The 24,748-nt window shown below is 41.2% G+C and overlaps 1 protein-coding gene across 1 annotated transcript in view; it reads left to right on the forward strand.

Annotated features, from left to right (window-relative positions):
• Positions 1-5,870: 5,870 nt before the first annotated feature.
• Positions 5,871-24,748, forward strand: part of MOSMO (modulator of smoothened) — a 30,784-nt gene continuing 11,906 nt past the window's right edge. Inside the window, exon 1 of the mRNA XM_054271338.1 lies at positions 5,871-6,030. Within this exon, the coding sequence (XP_054127313.1) occupies positions 5,925-6,030 (106 nt within the window). The 5' untranslated portion in view covers positions 5,871-5,924. The remainder of the gene's footprint in view (positions 6,031-24,748) is intronic.

Below are 24,748 nucleotides of genomic sequence, written 5' to 3' on the forward strand. Positions count from 1 at the left end.
CATTTTGTGTAGAAGTTTTTTTTCACTGAAAATGGTGTATAAAAGGCTGATAAATCTGGCTGTGTACAGTGGAGGTAAAAACTACAGTGCAAAAACAAAATGAATTTTGGTCAATGTAAAAAATTATCATCACAATGAAGGCAAATGCAGTAATTACCACTGGTTAGCCATATATTCTTGTATATTCAGGAAAAGTTCTTGATAGATTGTCTCTACCATCCTTACATGAATTAAGTTAAGAGACTTGCCTTCAAACAAAGCTTGCAGTTCCTGCTTGTCTGGGACTAGCAGAGATTTTGTTTCTCAGTGACTTCTCCACAAGTAGCACTGGAAGAAGCCTTTGAGGGGATTAGGCATGTGTAGCTATACATAATAGGACATAATCTCATAGGACATAATTTTTTTTTTAAATTCTAGGCATATATTAAAAGGAAACAGATTCAATGCATCATAAGAAATTGAGGGTTTGAAGAAGCCAAGTTTTGAGCTGTTCTGAAGCAAAGCCAAGTCTTGCAGACAGGATGCATGTGATATACAAAGGCAGGAGGAAGAGGTCTCAGCATGAAGGAGGTCAAACACCTCTGGCTTGGAATGCAGGATTACACAGTGCACCAGCATCATTGTGGAGTGCAGCATCACACTGTGCCTGCTCAGTGTCTGACCTCTACCAGATATTTGCAAATTGCTGGTAACATGAGTGAACTCACCACACTAACTGAAGATTTGTACTGAAAAGCATCCAAGTCTGTCATCATCACTACTGGACCCAGTGTCATCTTCATCCTCAGTGTTTTCACTCATACTGGAAAGACACAGCATGCTATTACTTGAACATGCAGTAATTCCCATAGGCATTTAGTTAGCTTTTTATGGGAGCTTCATTTTTTTCAAATGCTTGTTCTAAAGACAAGTTCTTCAATTCTGAAGCTCCTCTAGTATCAAATATTATATTGTCCATTGTCCCTTGTGTACTCTTTCCTTTGGACTTTCTCTTTGCTCAGTCAACAAAAAAACAAGCTCTTCTTTTTCTGCTCTTTCAGCATAGTAAATTATTTATTTAAACATAAAGGTTTAATCTCTTGGAAAGCCCCTTGCTGGGTGAGCTTCCTTTCTGCTGTTCTAGCCTAATTATCTCATTTTAATACTTGTGTTCCTTTGCCTACCTCTGAGGTTTATTTCTGCTAAAACTCTGCCTCAGGAAAACTTGGAACTGCCTTGTAACCCATCTAGATTAATTCTGCTGCCTGTGTGGACCACCCTTAGCACTGAGAGCTAGATCAGATCTTAAAGGCTGTTTGCCATGGCTGTCATGAAAAGTGCTCCTTTTTTTCCTGTTTAATTTTAAAAGTCCTAATCTTTAATCACTGCTGGGAGTTCAATTGATTAAGAAACAAATAAGCTTTGTACAGGATTGTAGCAAGAGCTCTATCTTGGTACCATCACCTGATTGTGTCTTGATGTGATTTTTACACTAATGTCCAGTACAAATGGGCATGACCTCTGACTTCAGGAGTTTTATTGCCAGCCAGAGTTCATGCTCAAAGAGGAGAGAGGAAAGGACCTTAAGAGACATTGTCAGGAGCAGCCAGAGGTTAAGCAGGAGGTGCCTGCAAGAGCTGAGGCATTCCAGCAGAAAGCAGCCACTGGAGATTTTGAAGGAGATAAAAATCTCTCTTGCACCATTGAAGGTGTTTTGAGGAGCCACACACATCATGCAGCCCTGTTTCTTCTTGCTGGCATGGAGAGTAGGACATGCTTGCCTCTGTGCCAGTTGGGTGAGTAACTGCAGGATTTTAAGACATTAGTACCTCCCACTACCTCTCTTAATTTCTGCCTCCTCCTAAAGTCAGCAGGGTGGCACCAGCTTGTTCACACTACAAGCAGTGATAAAACTGTTCTTTTGGGTTCCAGTTTGAAACTTTACAGATTATACTCATCTTAATCAGATGAGGGGAAAAAAAGTCCATAAAGATAAAATCAAATTCACTGCAAGAAAAGCTTCTAAGTAGTGCATTTGTGCACCTTACTTTTCTCAAACCCCATACTCTGTGCATTGATACTAATGCCAAAATCAGTGTGCTGCTTGTGTTGTCATTAGGAGATGGAGCTTCTACAAAATGCTACATTTTTTGCAAAATTTTACAGCTTTGGACCTAAACAAGTAAGTTCATCCTAAACATGAATTGAACAGATTCAGCTGTTTGGTTTTTTGGTTTTTTTTGCATGGGGCATGTGCTGAGTTAGATCCAGGTGCTCCAGGCAGCATGCTCAACTTGTTTCTTTTGGTTCCAAAAACTCAGCACAGCTACAAAGGAACAATGTTTGTTACAAGTCTTCAACCCACTTCACACCCTTCTGTACTTGCTGCAGTAAATCAAACACATCACATGCTGTAAATAATTTGATTCCTTGTAGTCTTTATTGAAAATGCTTTTGCAGCTTGCCTTCTTCAAATTGTTGCAAATAAAACTACTTATTTTCACTGATGCATATTCTTAATATTCAATTATTAGTATTCTATTCTCAATATTCAATTATTAGTATTCTATTCTTAATATTCAATTATTAGTATTCTAATTATAGGTGGAGAAAAAATCCCAAAAAAACCCATCAAACCCAAACAAACCAAAACCCAAATCAGTATCATATTTATACTTCTGTATATCAAAGGGTTTTTTTCAGGGAATGGATGAATGCTATTACATCCTAAGAAAATAATAATAAAAAAGTATTTAGTTCAAATTTATGCTCCAGATTCTTCCACTGAGTTTTATACTCAGATCAAAAGTGCAAAGCCTTTTTCCTAAGGCTGTGAACTCCACTTGATGCTTTTTATTTCATCAAGCAAGTAGATATTTCTTCTTGGTACCTGCAATTCTGAAGAAAGGACTACCCAAACTATAAAGGCACTGCTAGGAAAATTGTTCTAATTTAAAGATATGCATTTTCACTGTACAGCCAGTAAATTTCTAAATTACTTCATTACACTCCAGTCTTTGCTTCATAGATTTCAATGTTAAGAGACAATTTCATGCTGGGAATTACCATAGCACACTATCATCCCTGAACTGCAGTTCATGAGTTTAATGTAATTGGGCTGGGGACCCATGTGAAGCACTCACATTTACAGAGCTTTCAATTTCAACTTTAATACAGGTGTCAGATGTTCCACAAGAAACCTTTAATAACTGGTAATAGTCTGCTAGCTCTGATACGGTTCATTTCAGGTTTAAAACATTTAGGAAATGAACACCTGTGTGGATTGTTAAAGCACAGAGATTAGTCTATTGCTACTTTGTAACTACTCTGTGTAATAAAGAGAAATAAAAAGCAAACAATAAGGCAAGTTAATTTCAAGCCTTGTGAGGATTTGTGTTACTTGTAGAATGAAATTGCTTGAACAATAATGCACTTTAGAATTATATTATTCAAGTCTAGTTGCTATATAAAGGTAATAGTCAAAATATTTTTTGGAAAAAATCTGCTGGTGAATAGGAAATCTGTTTTTGCTGGAGAACAATGTATAGGCTTAAGTCTTGATCTAATTATGGAACAGTCACCATAGCAGCTATTTTAAGATCACAGGTATTTCATCACAGTGGAATGCTGGCACTGAGCTTTATACAGTTTGTGCTAGTTTCTTTTCTCTGCAATTTTGAACTGAGTTTCTTTTGATCTGTGTAAGTGTAAATAAATCAGAGACAGGCTCAAAGCATAAATGCAGAACAAGGATATCTTCATTGTAATTAAATTTTAATATCACTATTGGTTCTTTTTACCTGGTTTCAGCTTTCCATCATTAACTGCAGAGCTTTTTTCCTCAAGGCTTGTTATCTGGAGATATGGCCCACCCTGTACCATTGTGAGGGCTAATCCTTGTTCATCCATCCCAATCTCTGACATCAAAGCTGCAATCTGGGTGTGCTGAGAGAAGTCTTCCAGTGCTGTCAACAGCCCTTTGAAAAGTGAGAGGAAAACTTTACTAGCTGAAAGTGTGATATCATTTTTCAATAAAAGGTTTAAGGAGACATTTGAGAAGGTGCTGTCCCCATTCTTCAGTATCCAAACAGTTAAGCCTCTCATCCTTACTTACTTCCTTAGACTGGCATTGTGTCCTGAGCTGCTGCCAAAAGACTACATAAACTTGCTTTCTGCAAATAAATACACTGAAAGTAGTTTTTACTTAGAAATTTATTTCTTAAAAGGTCACACATTTTGCAAAGAGAAGGAGCAACAATGCTGTTACTTAAGTATTCTTTACTAACAGCAATATATTCAGGGAGGGTAGGGAAGAGGACACAAAATAACAGAACAGAGGAGTTTCCAGCTACGAAGGACTTCAAGAAAATACAGCATGCCTATAGCAAATGGATTTTTTCAAATCACTATTTCTTCCATGCACCAATTTCTTCTGGTTTAGAGGGAATAATTTCAGCTATTTTTCATCAAAAGCCTTACAATTTTCTCCACCCTTAAGAAAATTTGTCAAGTAGAGGTGATTTCTATGGGAGTTAAGTACAGGGCTTATCCTCCAAATAACAAATCCTACTGATTGCTGTTGAACACTTTAAGATTACTGATATCTCCATTTTGTTTGTACAGTCTCTCATCTACGTGAAATACTTACATAAAAATAAACAGCACAGGCAATCGCCCACTTGGCTTCCTGGTATGTTCCATATAGACCAGTTGTGCTGCTCTGGAAAAAACAGGTGGGTGTTCACTGTTGGAAGGGAAAAAAAGGAAACAACTAGATATTTTCCAAGTACCTGTAGATTTAGGGGCTGTTTGGTTCATTTACTTCAACATTCCCATACCAGAATGACAGTATTGAAGGCACAGAGCTATTGTGGCCAAACCGGGCTGGTTTCCCACATTTGGTGCATTGTTCATTTTCTGGCTACAGACTCTCACAGTTCTGTATGGCTGAATCCATTCAAAAGCATGCCATCAAAAATGGCTGTGTTTGGGTGAGATTTCCAGTCACAATTAATTAGATTTCCTCCCAAAGACAGGACACAGACACAACGCTGTGTAGTGCTTCTGAGGGGCTCCACAGCCGCCAAACCTCAGTTCTTCCAGTCCCCTGTTCCCAGCAGTGCTACAGAAGCAAAATTTCAGAATTTTTCTGCAATTTCAGCTCATGCCCAGCCTTGCAAAGGGATAAAGAGCAGGGACTCGAGAAACAGAAAGCAGCTTTTTGTGTTGAACACAGACCTGTGACCGTTCCCCAGCCCTTGGTACTGACCAAGAGGCCCATTCTCGGTTCCAAAACACCTCTGGGGTTCGCGATGCAGGAGGACCAGCCGGAAGGGTCAGTGTTGGGGGTCCCCGGGTCCGAGGCAGGCGGGGACCAAGGGCGGCGGGGTCCGGGGGCACCGCCCGCCCCTCACGGCAGCCCCACCCCGGGGCACCGCCCGCCCCGCCCTCGACAATGCCCCGCCCCAGCCCAGGCCACACCCACCGGCGGCGCTTGGCCCCGCCCCGCCCGCTCCGCGCCGTCTGGCCAGCCCCGCCCTTTACTCCGCCTACAGCGCAAACACCACCTACCAGGCACAAGCCACGCCCCTCTCACACAAATCGGCCCCGCCCATCAGGGTCAGGCCCCGCCCCGCGCTGCCCAGGGAAAGCCGCAGCGGCCCCGGAGCTGCCCCGCCCCGCCCCGCCGGACTCCGGCCCCGCCCTCCGCGGGAAGCCCCGCCCCGCCCGGGGCGCGCGCCGGGGACCGCGGGTTCCCCTTCCGGAGCGGCCGCCGCCCCCCCGCCCGCCGGGTTCGCTTCCGGCGCCGTCCGGGGTCCGTTCCTGCCGCCGCCGCCGAGCGCGGCGCGGGGCCCATGGAGCCGCGGCCGTGAGGCGCCCCCGGCCCGGGCCCGCTGCGGGAGCCGGGCGGAGGCCGGAGCCGGGTGCCGCCGGAGCCGGAGGAGATGGACAAACTGACCATCATCTCAGGATGCCTCTTCCTGGCTGCCGACATCTTCGCCATCGCCAGCTTGGCGAACCCGGACTGGATCAACACCGGCGAGTCCGCGGGTGAGGGCGGCCGGCGGCGGGACCCGCCTGCGGCGTGTGGCAGGTGGCCGGGAGAGGGCTCCGGCGGGGCTCGGGGGCGGGCGGGGCGCGGGGCCGGCGGCGGCGGGGCTGCCCTGAGGGGCCGGAGGGAGCCCAGCCCGGGGGCTGCCGGCACCGGGGCCCAGGAGCGGCTGGGCCGAGTCCCGGGGGCTCCCGGGGCTGCTCCCCCGGGGCGGCAGAGAGTGAAGCGGCCGGGGGGAGCTGGTGGGACCCAGCCCCGGCAGAGCCCCCGGCGGTGCCTCCGGCCGCCTCGGCACAGCCCGGTGTCCTGAGGGGTCCTGCAGAGCCCCAGCCCGGAGCTGAGGGTCAGGACAGCATCCCTGCCTGTGCTCCCATGTGCCGTCACCTTGGACAGGGAATTGGGATCTGTCTCCGCTTACTTTACCGCAGGTTTGGAGTCTCTCGTACTACACTGACGTTCCCTTTGTTGCAGGGAAGTTCTTGCTTCCCTACATCTTTTTTTTTTTCCCCAGAATATTTCTTGCGTGCTGATTTTTATCAGCTTTAAGCCGGGATCCCATGTGGTTTTTATTTTAGAGTGTAGCATTGTTTACTTTAAACGAACAAGGATTTGAGCATCTTTCTTTTTACTAATGATATAATTGTCTATGAACAATTTATTTCAGTGCATTGATAAAGATCTGCATGTTCTGATCAGTGGAGCAGGGAGAGAACAGGAGGAGGGCAGCTCTTTGATCTCATGTCCCAGAGGAACCCAAAGCTCTGTCAGGAAAGGAAGCCATCCTTACTGCAAACAGATTAAACTTAACCACTTTGGCTGGTCACAGGAGCCGAGGGAGCAGCATGTAGCTGTGTCAGGGAGGTTTGGGCTGGGTATCAGAGGGTGCTCAGGCACTGGCCAAGCTCCCCAGGGCAGTGGTCACAGTGTTACACCTCTGTGTGTTCAAGAAGTGTTTGGACAATGCTCTCAGGCACATGGTGTTATTTTTGGGGCTGTCCTGTGCAGAAGCAGGACTTGGATTTGATGATCCCTCTGGGTCCCTTTCAGCTCAGGAGATTCTGTGGCTTTTCCTAAATTTATGATTTCCAAGCAAAAAGAAAATGCTTGGAAAAATGCTTCCACAGGTTAATACAGAGAAAATTGGTCTGGCTGTAAAGACTTTTGTCAAAAATTCTTGCAGAGGGCTTGAAAAATTTTCTTCATCTGGCTTGCATCTTCTATGCATGTGAACAGTTGAACTGATCCAAGCTGTGTCATATTTCCTTTATTCTAATGAAGTAGAGTATTAAAAACTATTTGGGATTGGTGACTGCACTCTGACCAGACTGTACTTATGGCTTATTTGATTTGCTTCTAATTACCTAGTCTAGAACCCTGACTTTCCTCCATGGTTCAGAGGAAAGGTACGAGTCCCTTCCCAAAGTGCAGCCTTCAGGAACTCCCTGGGTGACTTCACTGTTCCTCCTGCAACTAATTGTGATGATTTTCCTGCCTATGGCTAGATAAAATAGCTGCTTCTTTCCTCTTATAATTCCACCTAACAGCAATGCTGTGGTAATAAGCCCTTCTTCAGGGGCTTAAAGTCAAATAAAATAGTATTAATTTCAAATATTTAAATATGTCTTTCTGAAGTCCTGCCTCATGTTAGCAGATTTTGTGCAGTGTGTAAGGTGTTGGATTCTCTCTGCATGTATAAAAAGGAGATAACAAAAACTATTCTGAAAAAAGTGCTCATGGAAGAAACAGTCCTTTGGGAACTAAGCACAGTCCATTATGTTATTTTGTAAAGTAAAATGTTTTCTATCTCTTTGTGATACAAAAATTGTGTACTAAAATATTTTAAGCAGCAATCATTATTTCTTTACTTAGTGGATGATTACTTAAGAATCATCTGCCATTTCTGAGGTGCAACTAACAGTTTTAATTAGGCTGGCAAACATGAAATCTGGATTTTTCTGAGGGACTTCAGTAGTCAAAGAATGTTTTGACAGACTAAGCCTTTTCTTTTCTTTGCTCTATTTTGAAGCCAAACAAATTGTTGTCTTGATAAAACCATAAAGGGAGAGCTAGCTACCATCCTCAATGACTCTTTTCTAGATTTTTATTGATATAGGATTCAATGCAGTATTACAAGAGTTGTGCTTAAAAGCAATACAAATGTGTATTTCTGGTGCTTAAACCTTCTAAATGAGCCATTTGCCCAAACTGTAAATAAAGGAAGTGTGGGGATGCCCATTGAAGCAAGGACTTCCTGTAGTATTGAATTATGAGCTGGATGCTTTTATGAGTGCCATTCATTACCCAGAGGCTGCTGGGGAGAGCTGTGGCACAGGAGGGCACAGCCCTGATGGTGAAACCTGTCCCAGCTGCTGGTGACATTCAGGGACTCTCACAGACTGCTGTGCTTGGAGCACATCCAAGGATCCAGCTTCCATATGTGCCACTAAGAAGCAGGTTTTTTTTTGGAGCATCCTGCACTCAGCTGGTGAAAGGAACTATTGGGTAAAAGAAAATATTTCTTTGCTTTATCTCTGTGTTATCAGGTTCATCTCCTGTGGGAATTATTCTAGATGCTGCCACTACAAGTCAGCCTGGTAGTGAGGAGGAAGGGGGGTAAGAGTTTCTCTGCTTGGCTGCTGTCCTGGGGCTCTGAAAGGCAGTGTGGGACAGCCTGGTGTCCTCAGTACTGCAGCTGGTTGGGGATGGCAGAGAGCAGAGGTCTTGGCAAACCTGGGAAGGCAGCACTGCACTGGCTCATTCAGAACTGTTTACAGCCACTAAGGTTGGGAACCTGGGCTTATGTTTCAGGGAAAAAAAATCTGATTTGAATGCTAAACAATATGTACCTCTTACTCCAGAGATAGTGATGAGTTTCAGCTAAATTGGAATGCAAAATAAATCACTGGCTTTAATGCTTCTCTGAAAAATTCAGATAGTTTTCAATTTTTTAAAATCAATATAGAAGGGCTGATTAGTCTCCTAAATCTTACTCTTGAAGATAAGTTTTGTAGTCATTTGAAAAATGTTGTCTATAGAAATTTCTCCCCAGCAATTATCAGCAAAGAATTGCAACTGAGATTATTGAAGGTCTCAGCTGCTTATCTGTCATTAGGGCAGAGGAACTATACCTTTGTGAACATGGGTCCAAGTCTCTGTTGGACACTTTTTCTTTATGTAGTTTTGTAAGAATTGTTCATTAACTTGGTTTCAGATATTTCATACGTCTTTAAGATGGTAAAGATGAAAATTGAATGGATTTTTCTTACAGAGAGTTCTCTGTGAGGTTTTGTTATTCTTGCTGTGCAAGTACAGAACACTGATAACTCCAATCTGGAAACCAGTGGCTGCTCAGTATTCTTGCACTGCCTGCCTTTTCTTATCAAACTGACACTGTGTGAGAAATAAGGACAGAGTTGGCTTTAATTTCAGCCAATGCCCAAAGTGCCACTGATTTCAGTAGGAAGGAATTTTGCTCCTGTATCTCTACACTTTGCAAAGAACTTTATAAGCTGATAGTTTTGTCTCCATATGTTCCTTTTTTTTGTGTGTGGGAGGGTCTTTAATGATTTTGATATTTTGTCTTCAGTGGGGGAAGAAGGGGGATAGAAGCAGCTCTAGCTTCAGCTCTCAACTCTTTTATAGGAAAAATGGTATGAATAGTATGCTCAGTTGAAATTAGAGTTGTTAAGAGCTGTACATGGGGGGGATTGACCATTTGAAATGCTTTTATGGGGTTTAGGATAGGTCAAGCAATTCAAGGGAATCATTTGATCAAGTAAAATCTCCCTTCAGAAAGCTAAGCTATCAGTTTGTTTATGTGGCTTAGTCATCCCTTCCTATGTAGCATGATTGTTCATTTGATTCCAATTTACAGAACAACTTGTACCCTGTTTGTAGCAGTCCTTAAGTTAACATGGGTGTCAGGATTTGGGGGTGCTGAACTGATGTGTGACTCCTAAAGCAGGGATACATCCCATCCTCCTGTGCTGCTCCACAGGTCACCAGGGAGCACCCAGGACAGTGTTATGGCCAGGGCCCTCAGCACATGCCCAACATATTTGTGTTCAGCAGAGCTTCCAATTCCATCTTCAATCTATGACAAAAGTATAAAGGCCACTTGTGTTAGGAATTATACTTTTCATTTAAACTGCCTTCTGTATCTTGCTATGCAGCAACAGTGATAATGAATTGTAAATCTAGAGTATAACATTTGTTTAAAATTGTCTGTTTACCAGTGCTGCCTTTCTGTGTATCTTCTAAAGTGTTACGTGTAGTTCTTGGGGTTTGCATACTCAGTTACTTTTTTATTTGTGAAGGATGATTTCAGATGCAGTGGTCTTACAGAAGAGCAGGCTCTGTGCATGCCATTCCTCCTGAGGCAGTGAACTCCCTGCTCCTGTGGAATAAGTTATCTAGCACTTGGTGGAAAATTACTGATGTTCAGTGTTATTCCTCTGCATGTCATGGCTCTTCCTGAGGAATTTTGTTTCACAGGTCCAGCAGGAGCTGTAGCTTTGTTGGGATCAGCCTAATGACCTATCACAGGTAGTACAACCAAGCAGTGATTCCTGGCTCCTGCTGAGCTTGAGACCACTGAAATATTTTTCTCTAATTGGAGCACTGACTGTACATGGCATAAACCCAAGACCACATGAAGGTGCTCAAATGAAACAGTACTTCTAAATAGAATAAAACAGATAAAGTAAATAAAGTATCCACAACTTAAAGAGGGTGTAAACTTGAGTTCCAGCTGGCATTATTGTTCTAAATGAAGTTGTCTGCTCAAAAATAGTGATATGTAAAAGTCAATATGACATATTACCAGTGACTTCTGCCCTTTAGGGCCTGTGCTGAGAGACTGTTCATGTACAATGCTCCCCTGAGGACAAGTCATGGCCTAGAGCAGCATTGTGCTGTCCTCTGAAGGAGATGGGGTTGTTTCTGTGATGTGTGGATATTTGGCTTTTCAAAAAGTGGCTGTAAAAAGGTTCTGGTGATCATTTGTTAAGCATCTTGCAGTATACTCAAAAATCACAGTATGCATCTTCCAGCTCTTCTCAGTAGAAAGTGATGGGACATGATAGGAAGCAATTCTACAAAATTACTTTTTCCTAATGTTTTTTGTGCTATCATGTAGTGACTGTGACAGGAGAAGTTATTTGCCCTTTCATGAACCTGTTTGGATTGCATGCTGAGAATACAAATAAAAGGAGGATGATACAGAGAATGAAGATTTATGTACCATCAGGTCCTAGAGGTGAGTGCTGAAAAGCAATCTCCCAAGCCATCTGAACATCAGAGTGTTAAAATTAGATTGTAGGACATAATTTCCAGGAAAACACATTTCTTTGATGGATGCTCCCAGGTGTGTGAGGAAGGAGGGAAAGGTGGTGGTGGGTTGTGATGTGTTGCTGATCCCCACAGTGAGGGATGAGAACTTCCTGCTCCTAAGATGCAGGCCCTGCCAGCAGCACTTGCATTTCAGAGAATTTGCCAATGCTTTAAAAACAACAATACCAAACCCAAACAAGAACAAGATTCTGAACCTCATATAATCTGAATACTCTATTAAAGAGTGCCCTGTTAATGGGTCTGCCTGGACTGGAAGTGTCAGTGCCATCTTCAAAAGGAACATTTCCATTCCACTTCATGTCTGTAGATGTCTTTCAAGTGGATGTAAAAATGTGACAAAGCAGTGTTTGAATTGTGTTGGGTTCTGTAATCGACCAGGCCTTAAGGCACAAGAAAAATCAATAGAAAGGCATTGTTGTAATGGATTAATTTTGTGCTTACTCAACCACTCAGCATTTAAACATATGGAACTATTTTATGTGTAGGAAGAATCTCATGAAAGAGAACTGTGTCAGCCTGGTTATTTGAGTCTGCCAGAGAAGACATGAGAGAGCCAATTGTTTTTGTCCATAGAGGAGCTGATGTTTTACATCTGCTTTTAACAAATACAAACTCATGCTGCTCCTGTTAGGTGCATGTTTTGTTTTCTCTTTAGCATACAAAAAGGTACAAAACTGTTAGTTTGCCTTCCACCAAATCCTGTTGAATTCCCCACTCTCTAATTAGAGTTAGGTAATAAATACCTGATTATAGAGTACAGACCTGGGAGCCAATAACTTTCAAATCCAGCATCTGCCATGGCTGACTTTGGATTTTGGCAAATTATTGTGGTAGTACCTCAATTTCTTCCTCTGTAAAACAGAGGTGGTATCTTTATCACAGTAACTTCTATTAGCATTAGCAGCAAAGCTTTAATTTCATTTTGTTTTTTAACCTTTGTTTCCTATCACAGTTTTACTTTATTAAACTAAGGGGAGCAATCACAGAATAACAGGCATTTAATTTGGCTTTTCTAATAGTAGGTGCTTTGGATAAGGTATTTGAGTTTCAGATATTTGGAATAACCTTTTTGTTTATTTACCAGCAGTGTTCACAGTTCCTACAGAACTAAATTCTGTTCTATGTGCAGATACAGATTTGTTTTCTGTCCATCCTGTGCTTTACTCAAGAAGTATGTAACTGTAAAGCTGTTTTATACACTGATGGTTTGTCTGTGGGAAAGGAGCCTTGTTGACACTTCACCTCTGTGCCTTCAGGAAGTTACCTGCCTTTCCTCTGTTTTTTAAATCAGCTTAGACCTGATTTGAGGTGTGTGTATTACATTTGTTGCCACAAACTTACATTGAAATCAACACAAGAGTAACTTAAATGTATGAGTCTTAAAAGTAAGGATTCAATAGTGTGTACTGCAAAACAAAGATGTAAAATTGTCTGAAATAATAAAAAAAAAAGAAATCCTGTTAATGGCTGGGGCTTATTAAAAACATTTGTATTGTTAAGTTTCCAGCCAGCACTTACATGTGAGCAGCATTATGTAAACTTCATTTGTACTTTTGCCAAAGCAAAGAAGATCAGTAGGTCAAACTTTTAAGCTTGACCTACTTTTTTTTTTCATAGGTAGTTCACAACAGCTCAACTTTTCCCCATTTATTTTCATGCTGTGCAGTGTGTAGGATTTTCATCTTAGACAGGAATTCTTCACCTTGTTCTTGAATCCTTTTCCAGCAGTGGTTGAGACCTTTTTATTTCAGAAGAATCTAACTGGAGTGACTCATGGATGAGGAAGTATATTGAACTTCACAGAGAATAAATGCTGCTATCTATTTTAGAAATAGATGCAAAATTATGTTTGTTGTATGATGGAACAAATACAATATAGAGGCTGTTTTATTTTTCTACAAAGTTATTTGGGAAAGCTATAAAATTATTTAAAATTTTTAGTTCATACAATTTTAAATTTAAAAATAATTTTCCTATTACCTAGTTGTAAGTTATTATTGTAATTCATAGTGCCTACAAATTGAGCAGTTGACAGAGTTTTTTATTAGTAAGGGCTATATGCAGGAAAAAAGTTCTTTGATAATTTTGCAGCAATCCCCTTATGTATGCTCCAGCTGCTTTGCTCAATTTCACTTTTCTTCCCCAAGCCTCTGACTGATGGAGATATACACAGATCTGAAAAACTGGAGATATGGCCAAGAAGAGGATCTGTGCAGGGTATGTGTCTGTTTTAAGGAGAAGGGAAACAAACCAGACTGGCAAAGCACTGGCCTGATTCTGTAGGGATCTATATGGAATCAGTGGTCACAGGTTATATCCCTTCTCAGTGTGAAAATTCTGGGCTATTCCTCTGATATAATTTTGTTTCCTGTCTGATGTATTGTCTTGTATACATATTTTAAATTTTGTAAGTAGAGTTGATGACAAGAGTTTGGTCTCTTGGGTACCCTAGGAAATGTCTGATTGTGATGGTTTGTGTGTGGGATGGGCTAATCCAGTAGGAAATACTTGCTGCTAGGAGTTGAGGTTCAAAATTCAGAGTGTGTGTAGAGCCTGGTTCCTGTCTTTGGGTAAAACATACTCAGTCTGTTCCATCTGGGTCCTTGGGCTGATCTAAAATGCTCCCTTGTGAGGACAGCAAAAGCCTCCCAGTGATTCACTGCAGTGTTCAAAGCCAGCACAGCCCAGTGCAATAGGCAACAGTTGGCTGCTACCCAAAAACCTCATGGGAGCTGCAGTTCTGTGCCATAAATTACAAAGCACTTTGGGATCATTAAGGTTGACAGTCTCTCAAGGTGTAGTGATTAATGCCCCCCTTGGATGTTTAAATACTTGTCCAGTTGAAGACAGTTCACATTTGGCCTTGAACTTACTTGGTGGTGAGCAATTCTCTGTGCCATTGTTTGCACACTGCATTAAAAGAGCTGGGATGTCTCTGAGCTTGGTGCATCCAAGAATTTAATAATCAAATGACACTGTTTATAGACAGTAAAGTCAGGTAAGTTATTTCTGTAGTGCTCATCATGGAGCCAGCTTCCCAGTTTGTATTCTTGCAGTTCTTATTCCTGAGCTTTCCTTTCTTTCACCCAGGTTGTTCTGAAGTGGTTTCCACTTCTCTTGCTGTGACTACTTTCTGCTATTGGCAGCAACATAATTTGGTTGTATTTTAAGGGATCAGAACAGGACATATGATCATTCAGTGTACCTCAGAGCTTTGCTGTGAATATTTCAGAAGGGCTTCTTTGAATCTAGATTCTTCGTACTTTTCTCAAATTGATGGCATATATACTGAGTTCTGCAATAAAATCTTTGTATACACAGAAATGAGAGGGATCCTGACTTCGTTGATAAGCAGGGCAAATGTACAGGTAAGGGGGAATGGTTTTGTCTGTGACTTCACCAGTGTGAGTTTAATGTATCAAACATTAACAACCTCTAATTGTAATGTCTTTATTCCAAAGTAAAGTGAAGAAAACTCATAAAGGGTTGTCATGGGCTTCACGCTTCCAGAAGAATGACTTCTCTATAGTGGGTGACTTGTTTGACTTGAAAATTTGCTTTGATATATTTGATCTTCTCTATACAAAAGAGAACTACTCTACATTGAGCATTAAGAGATAATTTCTTCTCAATCATAGACAGTAATCCAGCAGTATTCCCACGGTCAGTGGAAGTGTCAGCTCCAGAACTGCAACAGTGGAAAAATCTGATTTCCTTTCTTGTAGAGGAGAAAAGGCACTGCTGCTTCCTCTGTGCCTGTTGATGTGAGGAGCATTGTAGGCGTTTCATGCTGTGGGGGAAGAGAAGTCACAAGGGTGAAGAAAGAACTTTTTTCTTTTCCTTAGGTTGAATTGCATTCTGAAACGAATTGTGCACCTAAATTCGTTAATGATGTGCTCTCCATCGTAGAAACTCGTGGGAAGAAGCATGTTTCACTTTGTTTTTTAAACCCACACTTAATTCAATTTAAAAACTATGCAACAAGATTGTACAGGAAACTTGAAGAGATTGAAAGGCTCGGAATTTTTAATGTGGTCCCATAAATTCTTTCAGTGGAATATTGCTGGGTCACTCACCAATTTCAAGAAGCATGCTGAAGTTTAATACATGAAAAATGGTAAAATAAAGAGAGTAAAGGCCAGAAGTAGCAGTTGCTGTTTCACAAACAGAAGTCTGTTGACTTATGCTCAATGTAATCTGAAGTAAATGTTCCCTGTAAGTAGATGTTCAGTAAGATGAAGTTGGTGATAAGAACAGAGGATCTCTTGGTTGTTTATATAAAATCTAAAATTAGAGTGAATCTGTTTCAAAGCGTCAATATAACAACTGTATAAACATCTGTTAACAGATACATTCTTTGGAGCACTATATAACATTTGGTTGCTTTTCAAGAACAGTCCTACTCCTTGTTTCAATAAAATGGTATTTTTCTTCAGTGAAGTGCAAATTTAACTGTTCAGGAATGGTCTGTCTTCTCTTATACTAGTAAAAAAAATGTAAGAGAACTCTCCAGATTCCAAGAGTCTATTTTTGTAGATGCCAATTTGTGATAAGGGAGAAAGTGTTATCACCACACAGACAGCACCTGTTAATTGCCTAAATAATTCAGGCTTAAATTATGCAGGCTTCTGAAACAAGGACTTGCCCTAGCAAAAGCAATAAGAAAATACGTACTTCAGGATAAATCCTGATTATGCTTCCTGCGCTCCTACTGTTCTTTGTTTTTAATATTTTCTTTGTGATGTGAACAGCAAGTAAATGCCTAAATTTGAGAATTGTTACTGCAGAAGAAGGTTGGAGTTTGGTTTGGTTTGTTTTCCAGTTTGCCTTTTGTATTTGTGGGGGCTTAAAATGTTAATTAGCCAGGAAGCTGTGTGCCAGCAGTCCTGAAGGACAGCTTGTATGTAGTTAAGCTATATCTCAGTCTGTCTTTCAGCACATGAAGTGTTACTCGTACACAATAAAATCTTGGCCCTGTACCTAATCCTTGTTTAAGTGCAGTTTAACCTGTATTCCCAGTTGTTACAAGCATGTCATACACAGATTTGGCAACAGTTAGAAAGTGCCTTTAGGAATAAAAACTGAGGTTAAGTTTTGTTTTACTGGAAGTACTGTTCTAGTTGCAATGAAATACATTCTTTGGGTAAATAGGTGCTGTTCTTCAGTTGATAAAAGTGCCCTATGAAAAAAGCAAGTCTAGTAGACAAAGACAGAATCTTGTATATCCCCAGTGAGTACAATGTTGGTACCCTGTGTGTCCAAGGAAGGACTTGCAAGACCAGAAATGTGCTTAATCTTTCCAATTTTTCTAGTGGTTTTAATGAAGGATGACTTCTACCTGCAAACCTCCCTTCTCATGTCCTCGTTGCTATAAATACAATCCTGCCATGTGCTGTAAAGAAACTGCCACAATTGTTAGTACATTTGGTTTGGGGTTTGAATGTTCTGTTCTTTATTTAGCATAGTCTGTTGTACTTTCAGGTAATCTGGGCCTAAAATATTCTCTCAGTAGTGGACCAAGAGAAGGCTGTGCTCAGGTGTAGGCAAGCACTGAAGCACATAAGGTGTATTTAGGCTGTTTGCAGAACAGACACCGAAACTTGGCAAATGTATTTCTAACCATATAAATGCCTTGCATGCATTTCAACACTTCTCTTTTCACCTTCACCACTGGGTAATTCATGAGGCCATGCAGGAGCCAGATCAGTGGGTGTCCTTGGAGCATGTCTGATGCAAGCTGAGATCAGTGCAAAGCACAACAGTTATGTCTGACAGAGGAAGATGATCCTTACTCGTCATGAATTTAATTTGTTAAAATGCACAAGCAATCTTGAAGTCAGAGCCAGGACCTGAATCCTCCCCCCACCTTGATTGCTTTTGTCATTATGTTAGAGAAGTTGCTTTAGGCTGTAACCAGGAAGGTTGAGAGTTATTTTCTCTCCATGAATAAAAAAGAGGGACAGCAATAGGGTACTTTATTTGGTGTGGTTTGGGAACTTTGGTGTATCTGTCATGATCTGCTTGAACATATCTAATAAGTTTATAACTTGGCTAACTTGGGGAAATTATGCTTTTGGATATGCAGGAGTTAAAAACGGAGGGCTCTGAAGTCCAGTTGTTGGCAGCCTGTGAACAGACCATCTTCTAAAACACCTGTGTGGAAGGTGATCCACTGCACTGTGAGATCCAGAATTCCTGTGTTGTTCTGGGTGTGTTTTGTTGTACCACATGGCAAACCCTGGTGCTGCCATTGCTGTGCCAGCCCGGCCACCTCATGTCACTGGCTGCTGTTGGTGCTGCAGCCCCAGAGAGCTGCACATCACCCCTACAGCTGCAGGTGCTGAGCAGAACACTTCTGAGAAGGTTGGAGCAGGGTTTATGGTATATTGGATAAAGAGGTATCGTTTTACAGCTCTGTCTCAAGCCAAACATAACTAACTGTTAAAAAGAACACAAGCTCATCAGATGTTAAATGGCAGAACAGCTGTGGGTGTCATAGCTTGTGGCTTTCAGCTGAACATATGGCATAAAATGGTATGGCTGACTCAAAAAATCACTTTTAAATATTGACACTGCCTTTGATCTTTCTTTTTTTAGTTAGTGAATTTTGTCAATTTTGAGTAGCTCTGCTTTGGTTGGAGGAAAAATGGAAATAACTAGATTCGTTGTTTGTGTTTTATACTAAATAAAACATTGCTTTCTTATTTTAGGAAAGTTCTCTCTTTTTTTCCCAGGCCCTTGCAACTTCTGAAACTGTAAAGATTCTAGTCACTGACAAAACTGTTCCATTGTGAAAGTGCTTATAATGTTAGAAAATAAACAATCAGAAGGAAGCATCTTATTAGAGGTCCTTTTAACCAACATTTAATTAATGCTGTCTTCTGAAGTAGGAATGAATACCTTCTTCTGAAGGAAATACCTTCAGCACAGATTTCTTGGCTCTGATATGTGAGAACACACAGCCTTTGTTGTGTCAGGAGAGTTGTTCTGCATTAGTGCCCGAGGGTAGCTCTTAGAGAGTCTGGTGATCCATCACAAAAAAAATCTAAAAAAGAGAGGGGTTGCAAAATTAAAAATACATTAAGTAGACTCAATGCACAAGCAGCAGGGCATTGAAAGTTACTAGAATTCAGAAATAAACTCACTTTTTATTAGTCCAAATGTCTGCAATTTAGGCATCTCTTAGAACTAATGTATCATAATGATTGTCATCTGTAGTAATAAACTTTTCTAATATGTGTAAGTCTTTCTCAATAGATGGCCCCTGATTTTTTTCCTTGGGAAAAGAAGAGGGAGGGTGAAGACTGTGGGTTTTGTGGAGGGAGGATTTGGTTTGCATTAGGCATGATACAAACACAGAATTGAAAAATTGTGAGGCAACTTGGCACCAGATGTTCTTCAGCAGCAAGGCAGGCTTTTCTGCTAATATATCACAACTCTTTGGACATTGGCTTTAGACTTTAGAATTTGGAATTCTTCTCTTTAGAAGTCAGTGAGATTCTAAGGAGTACCAAAAATGGTATCCAATAAGTTAAGTTCTCTGGAAATTAGATTGTTAATTATAGATAAATTGGTGGTAGGTTCCTTATGGCTAACATAAGCTGTGTTTGAAGCCAGAAATATTACCTCACCTGTATGAATATTTTTAAGAATATTTTGTTCCTGAAGCAAGTAAACATCCTTTAGAGCAAAAAGGATGATCCATTTCAAAGTTGCTTTGGAAGGAAGAGAGCATCAGATTTGAGAGAAGGGGATAAATGGAGTAGAAGAGAAATAACAGGTTGTATAACATAATTTTACAGCAAGGACTCTTACAACAAGGACTCTTACAACAAGGTTCTTAAAAGAGGCCCTCTAGATGTAACAGGAACTTCACAAGTAAATCTAGGTCTTTATTAAAAACTGGCTTTTAATATAGTATAAATATTTTTTTAGCTGTTTGCTTCATACCAGTAGAAATTCAGTGGTGTATGAATTGATCTTGCATCTGGCCTTCTTCAAGGTGAGAAACTCCAAAGCTGTTTCCCCAGGATTATGATACCTATTAGAGGATTTGAGAGACAAATTGAATGAAGGCCAAAAGCAAAGATTTGGCATACAAAAGGTGGGAAAGATAATTTATAGTCTGTTTGTTTTGAACTATTCAATGTTATGTGCCTTTGCAGCTGATCCTTCATTTCAGCCTTCCTGCAGATCATCCTTTAACATTCATAAATCTCATTTTAGTGAGTCTTGGTTTCCTGTTAATCTATTACCTGAACAAAGTACTGAACATCCGCAGTGAGAGAATCAATCTGTTCTGCTGCATCCTGAGCACTGTTCTTGCATGGTAACCTCAGAGTTATTTTAGCAGCATAAGTGCTAAAGAGCATCTACTCAAACTACCTCCATTCCTCACCAAAGAAGTAATTATTTTTGTAAGAACTGTGCCAAACAGTGTATTCTCATACTCGATTAGAGACTGGCAGTTGATCTTATCTTATATTTTGATTCTTTTATATACCCTTTATACCTACCCAGGTATTACTCAGTTACTGTGTTGTCTTACAGTGACTGAAACACAAATGTGGAAGACAAGGTGTTCAACTTGCATATAGTTACTTAGTTGCAGTTAATTATGTGTATGTGCTGTTTTTAAAAATGCTCTGATATGATGCTATTTGAGGCTGTAAACTTTTAAAAATTGATTTAATGGGTCAAGGTTAAAAATTGAGATGAGGACTATAATTTACAAGGCTGTAACTGAACAGCTGTAGATACACAGCAGGGCTGTGCCTGTGGGCCTCATTCAGTGGGACCTGACATGCAGAGACCCCATGATTCTGTTTGTCTCTTACAACATGGGCCTTGCTGTACAGGGTCTGGTGGTCTTCCCCAGCATTGTTAATTCTTTTTTCCTCCTTGGTTTTGCAAACCAGCAGGATGCTGTTATCTTTTTCCTCTTCACACTAGAGGTGGTGCCTATCCTACAGAGGCATAACTTTTCCCCTAACCCCTGCATTGCTTATTCTGAGCATGGCTAATCTCATAAGATGGTACAGGGCCTGATTTCTAATGCAGTTTTGCACTGGAAAAGTAGAATTAACTGCATGGAGTACCTCCAAGACTGTGGTAGGGAATGATCAGTACTGTCAGTTCCCTGGATTTTGGGAAAGGCAGAAGGAAGAGCCCTCTGCTTCCAAGAAACTACTACCTAGACTATAGAATTCATAGAAATTTTGCCCAAAACAAAATACATCTAAATAAACCTAAAGAAGTCATTCTGTCTTCCCCCTTTGTACAGCAACATCCCTTCAAGTGCCTGTTGCAGGAAAATAAATTCCATATGTAAGAATGGGAAACATCCCACTTCAAATGCCAAATTCCTTTGATGACTTTGAAAATTTTCTTCTTGGAAGTCCCTCCTCCTTGTTTCCTATATGGGTAGGTGCATTGGAACTGTTCTTTCCATGCTGTGTTGTTTGTTCCTCTCAGAAATTCCTCAGCTATGCTTCACTCACATTGAAATCAGTCTTCTGTCAGAGAGCTTGGTTGCAGGCAGGGAGCAGCAAACCTGTTAAAGGCAAGCTGGCCAATGCCAACTTGATGGTTGTCCTTAACACTGGTGCCTAGAATCAGTCTGCCATAACCAAATCACTGTTTTCTTTAGACCTTTCAGGTTTCCACTTGGATGGGCAACAAGCTACAGCATCTATTCCTCTTAGGTGGACCTGCACCTTTTCCCATTCAAGTTTATCAGCTGAATTGAGCTTAGAAATTTTCCAAAACCAAGCTGTCCTTGTCTGTGGCCCAGTGAGAGTTACTGGGAATGGCTTAACTGTGGTGTCCTTAACTTCACATATGTCATTCCCTGGCATGTGACTGTTACCTAACCAGCAGCAATGAATGTTTTAGTGTGCCCAAATAACACAGCTCCATGTACTGTGCTCATTACTAAAACATAAAACTTAGCAGTGTCCTTGCCACACTGGCAGTGCTGAAGATTTATGTCGCCGCCACCTCATTAAGAAACCTCTAACCTGTGCTCTTCACTTAGCAAAGATGGTTTAACAAGTCCACAGTACACTAAAGTCTCTCCTTTGGGTAGGAACTGTCTGCCAGTCACAACTGGCATTTCCAGCAGCACCACCCCATCTCATCAGGACAGTGTGGGAGGGAGAGCAGGTCTCTGGGGGCAGTTCCAGTTTTAACCCCCTCACAAGGCATATTGGCCTTTTACTTATGGATCTCGGTGGAACTTGGTGATTGGCCATAATACTTATTAAATGTTAGCATAGAGCATTTTCCTAAGGATGTGGTTGATGTATGGGAGGTAGAAGTAAGGAAGTGTTGTCAAGGAATAGAAGGGGTTGCAGATGCATTTAAACCCAAGGAATAGCATTTCGTCTAAAATGGTGGTAAAGACTAAACTAATTTTCAAGTTGGGACAGTAGGGGAGTGCAGAGGAGGAGCTCCAGGCTGAGCAAGAGCAGTTCTGAGGGTTTGTGCCTTGGAGGTTCATTTGTCAGCATAGCTGCTCAGCTCTGGGACCTCCTAACATTTGAGCCCCACCTTATTCACTGCATCTTGCTTTTACCATATTAATTATTTCTTGTGCTGTGGTGAGCTCCTCCTGGCAGTGTCACCTCTCCTGTGTCCATCTGGCACATCTGGTCCCGTGTGCCCTGGCACTCAGATGAACACTGAACATCTCAGTGGCCATTATTAAGAGTGGCCATATACAAAGCTGCTGCTTTCCAGCCGTGCTCTCGCTGTGCCACTTTTAATAATTCAGAAGTGATGTAGAGGAGGGGGAGTTAAAGGGCTGCAGCAATCTTTGTTTCTCTCTGTAGAGTGTGATTCCTCCGTGGTGGCTCTGTAGTTACCAGGGAAACAAGGGAGGGATGGCAGAGCACCGCGGGGCTGGAGTGGGACTTGGGGGTCGGCTCCCTGGCAGCTGCACATCTGCACCAGGGGGGAGTATCAGGGCTTGCCTTTCCTTGGTTTGGTGCCCTTCCCCCTCTTTTCCTCAATGATTTTGTGAAATTTAATTGTTAAATAGGTGATTCTAGTAAAAATATGCAGTGTCAAAAAATGAGCATTACTGGTGGGTTTGAAGAGTTGGATAATCACAAAATCTTTCTCTGAAATTAACTGGAGCCCTGGTTATACACAGACTGTCATTACTGAGAGGTTTTTTAATGTGTTAGAAATGCTTTGGCACTTCAGGGAATAGATTTACTGGAAAAGAATAAGGACCACTTCAGTAACATTTACTCAGTGCAGCGTTCTCTGATTTGATAAAGGTCGAATTTCATTTTTAGTAATTAGCATATCTATCCCAATCACCCCCTGCTGTAGCTGTACTGACCTGAATAATGCCAGTCCCAGAAGCTCTGGGGAGAGAGGCAGGTGAGAGCAGGGGAGCAGCCCCTGCACCTCGGGGTTCTCTGTGGCTCCCCAGGGCTGAGCCAAGCAGGGGGAGGTGGGTGGGCAGCTGTGTTTACTGCACTGCAAATGTTTAGGGCTGGATCCATCTTTCAGCTGCCTAATCCACTGGCATTAGCTGTGCTGTTTGTTCCATACCTGTGTTAGGTGCTTAGATTTTCAGCAATTATGCTGAAGTAGTTCTGAGGGAATGACTTAAAAACCTTTTAGTTATGGATCTCGGTGGAACTTGGTGATTGATTTGAGATGGGCTGTTGAGCTGTTCTCTGACTACAGGCAGAAGGACTCTGTGCAATTTTATATCTCTGTCCCTGTTTTCAATGATAGACTAGATAAGGGGAAACAAGATTTTCTGTAACAACTTTGTTTGCAGCTCCCCGGCAACTGTTTGCTTGATTGCTTCAGAATGGAACCAACAGAATAAAATACCATATAAACATGCTCTTCTTTTGAATTTCATGGCAAATGAATACTGTTTTTCCACACCAGAGACTTCTTTTGAAGTCTGAATTCAACAGATTGTTACTATGGGATGAGCCCTGAGGTTTCATTTCTTGTTCCCAGTTTATGCACACAAGTGAGGTATTCCTATGTAGTCAACTTGAACTTTAACTGAATTTATGAACACATAATGAGGTTGATTTTCCAGTTATCTTTGTCAAACCTTTGGAAATGGTTTACAGACCTCTTGCCCTCCATTTGGCTCCCTAGAGGCTGCAAACTCAAGGTTCAAAACCTTAAATATGGAGTATATTGAATTCAGATTTGTAATCCATAAAGCAGAGTTAAGAAAAAATACTGTGGATGTGCTAGAAAGAGATTAACCATAAAGCTCAGTATATTTCCTCCAAAATGTCAGATACTGAAATTTAATTGCTGACATTTTAAAATTCTGATAAAAAAAAAAAAAACAACTTCACCAGAGTAAAATAATACACTTGAGCACCAGAAGTGATGTTTAGGAAGCCATTCCCTGAATGGTTTCTTGCAATTATCCTTGTGTATTAAGAAGGAATGCTACTGTGGTGCTCACAATTCAGAGATTTTTTTTTCTTGTTTTCTTCATTTTCATTTCTGGGTTTTTTTGTTTGGGTGGTTATTGGGTTTTTTTTAATCACCTTTTGGAGCAGTAGATGCTGATGGTAAGAGAAATTGCATTAAAAATAATAGTTCAAGATGGAGTTCTCTTCTGTTTCCTCTAGATATGGCACTTCTGGGCTTAGCTTTGGTTCTCTCTGAGTCTGACATGTTAAGTGTGCTCTTGTTAGTTGAAAAATATCTTCAATATAAACTGCAAATTGTATGTACAAAATGAAATTGTTGTCTCTTACTTATACATGCTCATCTACAGCAGCTCTTTTTCAGTTTCAGTTAGGACATAAAATGGAATCATGTTCAGCAGAGTGACTCTTATCATTGCTGCTTTTTCCAAAGTTAAAAATGCACTAAATTATTGCCACTGAAGTCAGGAGAGGTCTTTGCATTCAGAAACATCTATTGAGTGTATGATGTCATTTTTATGAAGTCATTCTTTGATTAGAATTGCAGTTTAGAAAAAACTGACTTCTGCTGTAAGGATAGCAAAATTGTTGTTAAATCCTGGTCTTGCACAGTGATTGGGATTAATTTCCTGTTCTATGATGCTGCAGTGAATGGCCTCTTTATCCCCAAACTACAGGAAACTGCTCAGTGTTTTGTGTGAGCTTCTGCAGTGTGTGTGTTCCAGGGAGTTTGACATTTAAGGACGCATCTCCCCTCTGTCCCAGCAGCTCATGGGCAATGAAAACATTGCAAGCTATGGAGGAGAAGCAGTTCATGTAAAACTGCACTGTGCAGGCGTGGAGCTGGGCAGGATTATTGCTTGTGTAACCCTGGCTCAGGTTTGTGTGATCCTGGTGCACAGCAATGCTGGGATTGCTGTGAATCTAGAGTACAAAA

The sequence above is a fragment of the Melozone crissalis genome, unplaced genomic scaffold (genome assembly GCF_028551555.1).
Source record: "Melozone crissalis strain CALT ecotype California unplaced genomic scaffold, PUWL_Pcris_2 ptg000012l_1, whole genome shotgun sequence".
Taxonomy (NCBI): domain Eukaryota; kingdom Metazoa; phylum Chordata; class Aves; order Passeriformes; family Passerellidae; genus Melozone; species Melozone crissalis.